Source organism: Gallinula chloropus (assembly GCF_964237585.1).
Source record: "Gallinula chloropus genome assembly, chromosome: 19".
In the NCBI taxonomy this organism is placed as follows: Eukaryota; Metazoa; Chordata; class Aves; order Gruiformes; family Rallidae; genus Gallinula; species Gallinula chloropus.
Window position 1 is genome coordinate 5,712,608 of NC_140104.1, and position 13,022 is coordinate 5,725,629.

At 42.3% G+C, this 13,022-nt stretch overlaps 1 protein-coding gene across 1 annotated transcript in view; it reads left to right on the plus strand.

Moving 5' to 3' along the window:
- NLK (nemo like kinase) overlaps window positions 1–13,022 on the plus strand; it is a 53,298-nt gene that overhangs the window by 29,763 nt on the left and 10,513 nt on the right. The window contains exons 3-6 of the mRNA XM_084272861.1: window positions 609–664; window positions 8,229–8,335; window positions 8,650–8,735; window positions 9,624–9,833. Coding sequence (XP_084128987.1) covers window positions 609–664; window positions 8,229–8,335; window positions 8,650–8,735; window positions 9,624–9,833 — 459 coding nt within the window. The remainder of the gene's footprint in view (window positions 1–608; window positions 665–8,228; window positions 8,336–8,649; window positions 8,736–9,623; window positions 9,834–13,022) is intronic.

A 13,022-nucleotide genomic window follows, 5' to 3' on the forward strand; every position in this document is an offset into this window, starting at 1 on the left:
AGTCAGGAGTTGAGCCTGCTAATCACTGAAATTTGTGTACATCTCCCACACACTGTAGGTATTCCTAGGGCAGGATCTAAGGCTACACCAAGGCAGTATTTTTTTTCCTGTGAGAGGTTGTAAATTCTGCTGCTTCTCTACTCTTTGCTTTGCACAGAGAGCTGAGCATCTGGTTCAGAATGTGAGCACCATTGGGTTTGTAATTCCCATGTGGAAGCAGTGTATCACAAAACTCGTAGAGATGAAAGGCAGAACAAAGTGCAATATCTTTTGCTTTTCCATTTCATTGCTAGAATTACTTCTTTCAAACGTTTTATGATTACATATATATTTGAAATAAAGCAGTTTTTATTGGGTAGATAAATCTATGCTATCAGTGGGGAAAAGTTTCTTGAATTTAAACAAAAAAAAACCCAAAACCCCTGAATGTACAGAATATCTGCCTTAGTGGGCTGCTAAATTCATGTATCTCGTGAGACAGATCATTGGGCTGCCTGTGTGGGACAGAATAAAGCTAAGCTCTGTAAGAAAGATGCACTCTGTCTTTTTGGAAGGGGTTTGGTTTTGTTTCACCGGGATAGGTCTTGATCTTGTGTGGTGTTTCCTAGGTACTCTCTGCCCTCGACATACTCCAGCCTCCACACATTGACTATTTTGAAGAAATGTATCCTAAATATAAAATAGAGCATCTTAATTGAGGTAGGTGTCATTTTCATTAGCTCAGAAACTGCAAGTAGTTGGTGGAATCTGTAAACCAGACCTACGACACCCTTGAGCCCGTGTCTGAACAGTTCTGTGTGAAGATGTGAACCTCTGCTATCAAGAACTCTGGGTTACTGGTAACATGGGAGGTGCAGTGCTGTGGGATGGAACGTGAAGCTTTGAGTGTGTCAGAGCCAGGAAACACAGGGCATTGTGCTGCTTGCCAACAGGTACTGCTGCCACTAATGGTGATTCCCCAGAACATGTTACTATATCCAGTTACTAAATTCTTGTCAGTTTTTAGTACTTTAAAATACTTTCTGGTGTTGTCAGAGTACTGCTGTCACATGCTTTGAAACCGTGACTTGTCAGAGGTGTCTGAGCAGCCTCCCTAAGTTGTGGTTTTCTTGTTCAGCCTCTACCTTGATCAAGGCAACAGATTTCACACAGATACTTGTGCTGTGAAACGTGTCGCTGCTGTGAAGGTACAGGCTGTCTGAGAGTAACCGTGTTGCTGTGTCCCGCTTGACAGGAGAACGGTGTTTTCCTTCTGCAGGCTTCACTTGGCTGATCTCCTGATTCTGGGGTTGGGAATTTCTCCATTCTTACATACTGGAACATCGTGGAGCTGGGTGGCTCTTTCTGACCCTAGTTGGAAGAGAAGTTTTGTGACTCAAAGCAGGTTGTTTTAGAACTTACTCTAGTTTTTAAATTGCTGTAAATTACTTTACTGCAATGAGTACACATTGCCATGGTACAGAAAGTATCTAGATACATTGTAAGATCTAGAATATTTTTTTTTTTAATAGGGCCAATTCTGTTCTCTGCAGAGGCTTTACTAGCTACAGACCAGGAATCATCATAAAGACTCTCTGCCTGGGTCGGTCCCACTGTCTTTTCTCTTCCTTGTGCTATTTTAAGAATTTAACATGCCAAAATCCAATTTTTGAAAGAAAAAAAAAAAAGCAAATAAAACCAAACTTGATCATTAATACCGAATGAGATTATTTGTTCATATTTTAATTTTACGTGGGTATAAAAAAGTTCTTCCCCAGACTCCTGCCCACAGCAGGTTTAAGACTAATTTGTAGAGTTTTGTGAAGTGTTCAGGTATGTTTTCAATGTGCTGTCAGTAACAAAATACCCTTTGTAGACATTAGTAAAAGTGGTGTTTTGAGAGCTGATAACCAAGTATCTGGACATACTGCCATTTTCCATTATCACATGAGCATTTCTGTGCAGGGGTCTGCCCTGCAGCTGAGGTCGGCTCACAGGCTCTGTGGTTTGTGTGGAAAGCCCCAAAAGCAAACACTGAAGATTAAACTCAGTGCTGAGTTCTGGAAAGCCAACCCTGGAGTCACGGTGCATTCAATTGTGTCATCTCATGATGCTGCTCCTTCCTCAGCTTTGCTCACAGGCTTTCAAGTTTTTAATTCACAACAAAATGAGGCAAGTAAAAACTTCCTCCCAAACCCCAAACTGTTACCAAAATCTTGTAAATCAGGCAGGGCATCATGAAATACCTGTTACAAGCTTATGTAAGGCACCTGCCAGTCAGTTTTTGGCTGAACACGTATGCATACACATTGAGGAGCACAGAGAAAGTGTTCTCTTTGAGGATCTGGGTTTGTTTTCTAAGGTTACATGGGAGTTACACCATCATACTTGGAACCTGAGAGCTTTTCCTGTTACCTGGATGCAGAGCAGTGATTGGGTTTAGAACCTAAGGAGTGCCTTGTCCCCTGGATGCCCACCTCAGTGCTGATCTTAGGAGTAGCTTTGTTACACTGGGGTCGGGCTGCAGTGCAGGCACCTGAGCTTTGAGGGCACCAGCTCACCCTGATGGTCAGACTTTGGAAGGTTGCTTCTTAATTACTGATGGGCCTTGGCTGCTTTGCTGTCTGACCCCCTTTACCAGACAATTAATGGCTGGAAAATTGTCATTCGTTATTTTTAGATAAACGGATCTTTGTGAAATACGGTTTGATCTATTTATAATGCCTGGAAGTGATTGGAGCACAGAGTGGGTGTATCTTAAACCTGGTGAGTTTACCCAAAGTACAGCATGATTTACTGATTCATAAAACCACAGCAACATAGAGCAAAGAGCATGGCCATATTTCGGGCCTTTTCCTAGGAACATTAGGTAAAGCTCTCAAATTTGCCTTTGCTATTTCTCTCATGTGCACAGCGTGTAAATAGTCTTCAGAAACCGGATTTTGGTTGTTTGCACTAGTTCGATGCCCTCGTTTTATAACAAGTCATATGAGTTACAAATCAGATCTAGGTTAAGGATTACTCCTTCCGTGTAATTGTACAACCAAGAGTATTTAAATGGGATAAGCTTACTTTTCTGAGCTTAGCTACTGCTAAGTTTTGAATATAAACCCAGAAATGATAGTTTCCTTCATGGTTAACTGATTTTAAGTCATTCTGACTAGTATTTTATAGGGCTGTCTTTTTTTTTTAAATTTGTTTTAATTTCTTGGCTCAATATTGGCAGCAGAACACTGTTTGCTTTGTGTAGTCTTCTCTCTGTGAAATAATTGCACTAAGTGCACTTATGACCCTTCAATTCATTAGAAGAATGAATAAATGCATAGGTGTTTCAATTTATATGCACAGTTTTAATTGCATGTGCTTGTGTTACTGTAGTATGAGGAGAACTTATTTCAGATTTGTTTTAAGAGGATTGGGTAATTATATTCCATCTTTGGGGACGTAGGTGTAAGAAATTCTTTTGTTGATTCACTAGTAGAGTTCCTAGAGATGCTGTAGAGATGCTCTGGTTTTAGTGTCAGGTGTAAGACTGAGTTGGTACTGCTTGATTTCCTCTGCTCTTCCAAAGGAGTTGTAATGCCCTTTTTGGAAAATGAAACAAACAAAATAAGAGTGTGACTAAAATGGTTTGGATGATGAGCAGCAAATGAACTGGGAGGGTTAGTTTCAGTTAGTCCCATAGGTACTGGCAAGAACTGCAAACTATTCTTTGTAAAGAGAACTCACTGTGAACCTGACAAACTTTGGATGATAAAGATTTTGTAGTAAGCTGGTGATGAATAAAGAAATTCTAACCTAGTGAGATCTTTGGTTTAGAATCAAAATTCTTTGCAAACTCTTAGGTTGAGATACAATCTATATGTATAATCAGGTTTTAGATAGAAAAACCTTTGTGAGTATTTAACATCTTACAAGGGTGTTGGTATTTTTGCTGATATCCCCCAGCTCAGAAATGAATAGGTGATGGGGCAGGTATTATTCTGTGTGTCTGTCATGAAAAAATAACTGAGAGAGGTGGTTGGTGAATTTAGGGGCTTTGTGTTCATAGTTAAGTTCATGGTTAAGCTTAAGTTGAAGGCTTTTCCCTGCAGCCATCAGCTTACCTTGGTGGAACAGGAGTCAAACCCCTGACACACAGACTTGGGTGGTAGTTGGTTCTGTTGTACCTCTTGTCCTAGGTGGACTGACCCAGCTCTAAAGCACAGCAGCTCCAAAGGTAATTAGAAACTCACAGATTTTGCTAAAAAGAAAAAAAAAAAAAAAAAGAAAGCTTTTCATTACAGTTAACGTATCTGTTAATTCTTGATTGAACTGGTTTGGCAGGGTTAGGTTGGCAGGGTTAGGTTTACAGTTGGACTCTGATCTTAAAGGTCTTTTCCAGCCTAAAGAACTCTCTGATTTGTAGCTCTCTTTTTTCCAATTAGAAAATCTTCTGCAATTTGTTGTAATACTGAGTTCTGGAGATACACAGATGTTCTCATGTATGAACTATCCTAAGTTTCTATAGTAACTTTAAAAAAACTTTTTCCATTAGAGTGAATATTAGAAGCAGCTGAAAAGACATCAAAGCAGCACAGGGGGATGGGACAGGGGTTGTGGGAAGTTCATCACATGTTGTCTCCTTTGCTCCCTCCGTCTCACACTCCTGCCCTGCTCCACTGTTGGGTCCCTCCCACGGCAGACAACCCTCCCTGAGCTTCTCCAGTGTGAGTCCTTTCCATGGGGACTTTACTTCTTTACCAACTGCCCCAGCGTGGGTCCCTTCCATAGGGTGCAGCCCTTCCATGGGCTCAGCCTTGGGCAGCAGTGGGTCCGTCCCAGAGCCGGCTGGTGTTGGTTCTGTCAGACATGGGAGAAGACTCTACTGCAGAAGCCACCCCTGCAGCCCCCCGCTACCAAAACCTTGCCAGGCAAACCTGGAGCATTTACACAGAAGTAAGATTCAAGTGGAGTTTCAGTCTTTTCTTCCTGGTATGAAAAACTGTCTTTTTTAGTTTTCCCCTGACTCCAATTCCATGCCCCTCCAAAGAGCTACTCCTCCTTTGGCGTATGCCATAGATTGCCATCTCTACATTGCATATTTAGAGGTGGCTTGATGGAAATATATGTAATAATTTTAACTATAGCAGGGAAGTCAGGAAATATTAAACATAAAAGTAATTTAAATAAGCATTAGATGTATCTTTTTTTCTTTTTTTTAATACTTGTTGCACTGTTTTTACATGGACTTGGTCTTTGTTTTTCATGTTTTGGGCATAGATATGAAATGAGGATGCTAGAGAAAACTTTCTACTAGGAAGCTATGAAGTTTGCAGAGAGTTAGAGGAGAACAGAGGTGGCATCATAAATTAAGCTTGATAAGATCCTACCGTAATAACAAGTATATTTGAAGTTACTAAATTAGGAGAAAACGTCATGTCCTGATTTTATAGAAAATCTTGAAATATCTAAGAAAGATTTTTGTCTGGTTTTAAAAAAGCATGTTTCTTGCAGTACCACACAGACACCTCAACTCCACCGTGAACGTCTGGCTAATCTACCTACCCCAGAACTTGCTCACAGTTGGCCTCTTCCTGGAAAGCCACCCCATAGATTTGCCTTTTGCAGTCGCGGAGACCTAACAGAGAAGCATCCAAGTCATTCGGAGGATGCCACATCCCAGACTGAACTTTACTTCTCAAAATTTGCCCCTTGCTTTGTAAAATTTACCAACTCAGCAGGTCTCCCAGTCAGCAGAGTAAGCGAAGTTCTCCCGTGCCATACATTTATGTCTTGATAATTATTCTGAAGCAAATTGGTACATTTGTAGTTCTAATTTTATACAGCTACTTAACTAATTACTGCTGTCAGTAGCAATTTTTATCTGGTAGTGAGGTTTGGCTTAGCTGTGTATTGCAGCTCCAGTGACCACCTCCCAGCCAGCACGTTCTGTGGTTGGACTTAAGGAACCAAACCCCAGGTACCTGTGTGAGTAGATGATTGCAATCCCATGGGGGTTCCTAGTTTGTTTTTGCTAAACATTTCAAGTGCCGGCCCGAGTAAAGTCATTGACCCACTTGGGTACCAGCTGTTTAAGAAGCTGCCACATTTGTAAAAGGCAGAAACATCAAGCAAGTGCTGCTTTCGCTCTTGTTTAGAGACCCTCATTAAATTATCTGGAGACAATAATCAGATAGCTGCTGCTCAAGTTAATGGCACCTCTGAGCCCCTGTCAAGAGAGCTTTATTTAATGCGCAGCAGACCTGGAGTGGTGCAGGTGCCATTTCAGGCCCTCATTTAATTTAAGCTGCTTTAGTTGGCATGGCAACTAGTTGAGACATCTGGGAGACATTATGCTCGGGATTGAGATTTAGGAGGATTTGTGGCGTAGCAAAACAAAAATCTTATCATAATAAAGTGCAGAGTAATGCTTTTGGTTTTTTTTTTTTTCAAAATATTTTACATTAAAAATGTAATGTAAAAATTTGTTGGAGCCATGAGGTAAAACCCAAATTTTCCCAGGCCGGTATCATATTTAAGGGGGCCTTTGCGAAAGGAGAAGGCAAATGAGAGGACTGGAAATTATGGTGCTGTGAGGTTAGGCCTTTCCTTTATGAGTTCTTTATGAATGCAGTTTTAATTTGGCAGGGGGTTGGTCCAAAATTAGGCAGTCTTTAATTCATAAAATTAATTTTTGTGTGGTGTGCTGATGGCAGATAATCAATTTGGCAGATAGGGATTTGGCCGGGTAGGGTTTGCAGAGCAACAGATGGAAGGAGGGCGTTGATTAGGTAGAGATGAAAGAGAATCTAAGTTTTCTCTGGGTGGTTTTAAGTGCAGATTGACCTATGCCAATTAACTGGTGGTAATGGGCAGCACAAGGAGAAGTTGCTGCTGAAGCTGACTTGCTTACTGTGCTCCTGAGGTAAAGCTGGCTATAAAGAGCATTGAACCAACTGGTTGGGCCCTACGGGATGGGTGAGATTCAAAACCATCCCAACCCCTGGCTGCTGACCTAGTTAGCTTTGCTTCAGAGGGAGGGCCAGGACAGCATGCTCATAAAAATACCACTGTGAGGTCGATGAGTTCATGAAATTTTGGAGCTCATGCGTGGCAGATATGGAGGACAAGTGGGACAGAAGTGTGGGACTGGCTTATGTACAGCAAAGCCATTTCTTCCTGCCGAGCGGCTGGCAAAGTGATGCACGTTCCTGTTCCAGGAGTGCCCAGGCGCAGGAGAGACACGGAGCTGTCACTGGTTCCACCAGATGAGCAGTTTGTGGTTTTGGAAGGCTGAGAGCTGACTGGTGCTTTACCTACACTGGGGCCCAGGAGATGCAGGTTTATTCCTCACTCCTTGATCTGTTGCCTGACCTTGGCAGTGTGCACCACCTCCCTGCCACACTTTGGGCAGGTTTGAACTTTGCAGGGCTTGGTGGGACTTGGATGCTTGGTGCCTGGTGTGGGGGTCTCAGTGAGACTGCTGATACCATGCTCTGAAGTGGAAGTTCAGTTGACATGTAGCTACCGTGCTTGACCTTCTTCAGCCACAAATGGAACAAAGTCAGAGATCTTTGGTTCAAGTATGACTGCTAAAGGTGGCTTTTAAAACAACAGTGTTTCTTAATTGCCAAGCTTACATGTAAATTGTAATGTTCTCAGCATTGCACGTTCCATCCTTCCTCAGAGTTGGGGTGCTGTGAGTTTGGTTTGGGCTCTTCTGGACCACAGCCCTGAATCAACACCCAGATTGCCAGTGGTGCTCATGAGTGACACAGAGCAGAGCAGAGGCAGCTCCTCGGCACCTTGGTAGGCTCTGCATCACCAGGGATAGAACAACTGCCTGTCCCTGACCGCCCAGTGCAGCTCGTAGGAGCCCGTGTCTGTGGTATCTGAGTACTGACAGCAATGTCCACTGTGTAGACACTACTTTTAGCAATTTCAGGGGGAAAAAAAAAAAAAAAGGTTTTAAGATGCCATTAAGCATATTAAAATTGTATTTTCTGAGCCATGATTTGACTTTGGAGTAATTTTGTAACAAATACCTCAGTGCAAGCACTACTTTACTGAGTAATCCGTTTTCTTTCACAACCTGTTTTTTGTTTTCATTCTTGTAAGAGTCTGGAGGCTTGACCTCTGAAGAAGCTTTGTTCTTTTTTGCTCGATAGCTCTGACCTGTAAGAGCTCAGGTCTCTAGGAGTTAGAGTAAATGTTTCAAGAGATTATGTGCTGGACTTTCTGCTTTTGCCTTAACTAATAAATTGAAGATATGTTGTCACTGAATTGATGCAGAGTGACCTCCATAAGATTATCGTCTCTCCTCAGCCACTCAGCTCGGATCATGTCAAAGTTTTTCTTTACCAGATTTTAAGAGGTAATTTTTCTTCTTTTAAATTCAATGACAATTATGTAGTAGTAATAATTTTATCTCTGTTTCCTTAATGTTTACTCTGAGACATCTTTATCTTGAATAAGTTTCCCATGGAAACTTGTTCTTTTTATTTCATATTATGAATGAGCAGCCTTTCATTGAGTGACTGTGTACTAGACACTGGAAGTCAGAATCATATAAAAATGAGCCAATGGCAAAGTCTTATCATTGCAAGACCTTCCAGGGAAATATTGTCAGCCTTAAACTTCTTCTAGAAGGAAAAAAGGTATTTACTTTAATTTCGTTTAATATTTCAGGTCTGAAATATCTACATTCTGCTGGCATTTTACATCGAGACATTAAACCAGGGAACCTACTTGTGAACAGCAACTGTGTTCTTAAGGTGCTACTTACGTTTATTGAAAATGTCCTTATGTATGTGCTGTTCGTGATAACTCAGTTGTTATTTTGTGAACAAAAGCCTTTAACATGAACACTTTTTTAAACGAAAAAACTCCACAGACTCTTTGAAAGTGATAAACGAACCAGACCTCCCCTGTTCCCCCTTTGTCCCTACCTCTCCCCAAATCCCTGAAAGTGAGATAGATGGGATTCTTTCGCTTGACTCCCATGGGATCTCTTGTGCCCTCGGCAGCAGAGGAGGACAGGCAGCTTCCTTGGGTACCACAGGGTTAGTGCCAAAGGAAGGGCACAGATATGGAGTGCCTGGGACTCTCCCAGTAACCTCTGAGGCACATGAAACTTTGGAGAGCTTTGGCATGTTATATAGCTATGCCAAACACCAAAACCAATGTTTTCTTCCCAGTGCTTTGCTAAGCATTCCCACTGTGAAAGTTCTGGTCTGTTTTCTCACCCTTCTGGCTTAAGAAATGTTTTAAAATCTCCAAACCACAACGAGTGGAAGGCTTTAACACATACAGTGAACAAACATGATGTGGTTGGGATGAGATTCTCTGTGCCCAGAGGTTGGCAATATGTTTCTTTCATTTAGTGCAAAGTTTTTAAATCTTCTGGATTATAAACATTGCCATGCCAACTAAAAATGTACTGTGATTTCAAATAAAATCATAGAAAGCTTACATGGATGTGGAATAAATAGCATAATTTGTTCCCATTCCCCTTTCCCTTTGTGTATGCAGTCACAGCAGATGATCTGGCTTACTTAAATGCTGGTTTGGAATTCCCTGCTTCATTTACCAGGAGGTTACCTATTTGAACTGCATTAAGTGTTTTGGTTATTTTAATTTTTTTATTTACCTTCTCAATTTAGATTTGTGATTTTGGATTGGCCAGGGTGGAAGAATTAGATGAATCTCGTCACATGACTCAGGAAGTTGTCACTCAGTATTATCGAGCTCCAGAAATCCTGATGGGCAGCCGTCACTACAGCAATGCTATTGACATCTGGTCTGTAGGCTGCATCTTTGCAGAATTACTTGGGCGAAGAATATTGTTTCAGGCACAGAGTCCCATACAGCAGGTATAATTAAATTTCCCTTTAAAACATTTTCTACTGTGTAATTTCATGGAATCAGTTCTACTGATGCATTTTGAACCTCAAACTTGCTTTTGTTTTACTTGGTTTACAGGCAGGCAAATAACCAAGCCGTTTTGAAATGCTGAAATGACAGCTACCAGGCAATATTAAAAGTAGTGGTTATTAACATCAGCTTCTGAAATGTGTATTTTTTGGTAACCCTCTGTCGTTTGCTGCAACACTGAAGCCTGCCATAGCATTTTATTGAGATATGGTAAAGGTGATATAACTGGGAGCAAGCTTTTTCTAACACCTAAAGGGAGAAAGTACAAAGTTTTCTGTCAGTATGTAACTGGAGATACAGAATTGCTGCTTGAACAATTTAAACTGCCTGTCAGTATTGCTCAGACTGCTTCATTTCCCCAACACTCAGGAGTGTAAGGAGGCATCCAGTGTTTCATACACTGTATAACCGTGGCTTGCTACTAAATCTTGAGATGCACCAGAATGTTTCACCACTCTGGCAGTAAGGAAACATATCTAAATATACTTGTGTCTCTAATAATCTTGAAGTGCTGTTTTTACAATAGATAGAAAATAATGTCTGGAACAAGATACTTGAGGTGGTTATACTTCTACCTAGGAGAAGGAACAAGATGGGCCAACATAAAAATGTCTGTCTTTAATGTTGCTGGAATTCATCTATAGATTAGAAACTACATGGCATTGTACCTGCTGAGGTTATGTTTACTGACTGACAAGAAGTAACCCCAGGTTCCAAACATCTGCTGAAGGTTTCATTCCAGACCCCTTCCTTCCCTTGTGCATTTCCGCACACCATGTTTTCGGGGAGCTGGGAGATGGTGGCGTTAGCCTGTTGTTCTCAACAGCCACGTATTTAGAATGCTGTTGAGTGTGTACTTTTCCTGGACAGTCCCTTGGGCCAGTCAGTGTCCTGGGCTGTCCTCATACCTTTGTTGTGCCCCTTAGCACAGGCTGTAGATGAGCGGTTGTCCCTCAACCCCGTGGAGTCAGCCAGGCCAGCAAAGCTCTGATGTCAGCTGAGCTGTCATCAGGTGGAAGTTTTCCTGGTAGAAAAACCAGGGAGGAGATCATTTTAAACCAAACTCTGCTGGAATTTTAAACTCAGCTTTGTGATGAAGAAAGTGGCTAAAGCTTTACTTTACAAACCAGACTGAAACTGGTGACTTTGGCATTTCACACTAAAGATAGTACCATGTTGAAAGCGATGGATATATGTAAGGTGCTTACACAGGTTACAGTAGGTAACTTTTGATAAGGATTTTGTGGGATTTCTTAGGAAAGTAAGGAATGAGATAATCTGTACTGGCCGATAATCAGAAACACTTTCAAATTAGCATTTCCCAGCACCTCCTGTTGCCTTTCACTGATGCCATTTAGAATAGTTCACATTTTTGTATGATACCATCTTTCTATTTTTGTTTAAAAATGCATTTTCACAGTTGCAAATACAAGTTATTTTTAGCTATATGTCCAGATAAAAGTAATTTTATCTTTCAGTACATCGGTGGTGCAGGAAGGGTGATCTCTGACTTTTTGACTCTCTGTGGAGCAAATGACTTTCTCTGCTTGAAAGACTAGTCTGTATTTGGTAAAAGGCAGGTTAGAGAGTGCCAAGTTTTAACCACCTTCCTGGGTCAGCCAGTTCCTCTAGCCTGATCTCGCTGATTATTTTTAATCCTCCTTAAAGATAACCAGTCACATGCCCAAGACAGTAAGCAGGATCTGTTCAGGAGGATCAGAGTGTCAGGAAGAAAGGAGAATCGGGCAGATGCTGCCAGCCCAGTGTAGCCATTTCCCGTCAGCTGGAGCACATACATGAAGGTGTGTTTCTGGCACGTTGTGCAGCCAGCCTTTGACCTGTCAGCACATGGATGTGCGGAGAGGAGAGGCTTCCTGCTTCACGTGGCAGTATACTGAGGGGATGCTTGCTGCCGGATCCAGCTGTGTTCACCTGAGCCATTGGTGCAGTGCGAGGCAGTCAGTGCCCTGGACCTTACACCCCTCTTCCCTCAGCTCAGAGCCCAGATGTGCTTGGGAGTGGAGCTGCACTAGTTGTGCAGCTTGGATGCCTGATGGCAGAGGAAGTGCCTTGGGATGTCCTCATGAAATGCAGCCCCCGTTAGTTCTCCCTGCAAGGAGCCCGGTGCCTCCGCTCTGCTCGGTGCAAGCCAGGCACAGGCAGTGTCAGCTTTGGGGGTGCACTTCTGACCTAAAATAGTCATAGTGCTGTAGTGTAGACTTGAAACCATGCAACTGAGGTCAGCTGAATTCAGAGTTAATGTTTTGTAATACTTTTTCTTTTCTATTTTTACACTAAAATTTCAAAATATATTTCATAAGACTCTAGAACAACAAGGTTGATGGCTGATGACCTGTGTAAATGGAATCAGGCCTCTTCACAACACTGCTGCGAGCCTGTTGAAAATACATGGGGTTAAGACAAGAGAATTTCCATCCCGAGAGATGTTCAACATAAACTTTCAGGAGATCATGATGAAAATTTTTCACGGTGTTTTTTTCTTGCAACCATTAGAATAAAGTGGATGTATTTATATCCATATCTATATATATAGATATCAGCGTATATTAACATCTCATTGCTGTGTGCTTCAGAGTAGTTGCCTGAAAAATGGAGGTGTTTATGCAGTCTACACTCCCTGGCACGCTGCTACAATTTATTACATTATTTTTTATATTTTGTAAGTACGTTGATCTCATCTTATATCAGCTCCAGTCTCTATTCTCAGTTACGTATTTCCCACCTCTAGAAACCCCCAGATGTAGGACTTTTTCCCCTTCCCAAGCTGATACTAATGTAGGCACCTTGCTGTCACTCCTCTGGAGCTGTGGTGGCTCTGGCCATGCCGTGACAAGGCAAATGGGAGGACACGTACTCAGTGCAGGTTGCATGGACCTCAAGGCATGGGGCAGACCAGTGCAGACCAGTGCAGCTGCTGGAGAGCAGGGAGAGCACAGCAGCAGAAGAGCTGTCTGGAGCGGTGTGTATGCAGCAGGGCCGCCCGCAGCCAGCCTGTGATCTCCATGCTCCCCAGGCCTGGGCAGCGAGGATAATGGGCTTATTCTGGGAGGAGAGCGCTGCGGGCGCTCGTAGCGCGGGTGGCCGGGGGTCACAAGGGAACGCTTGGA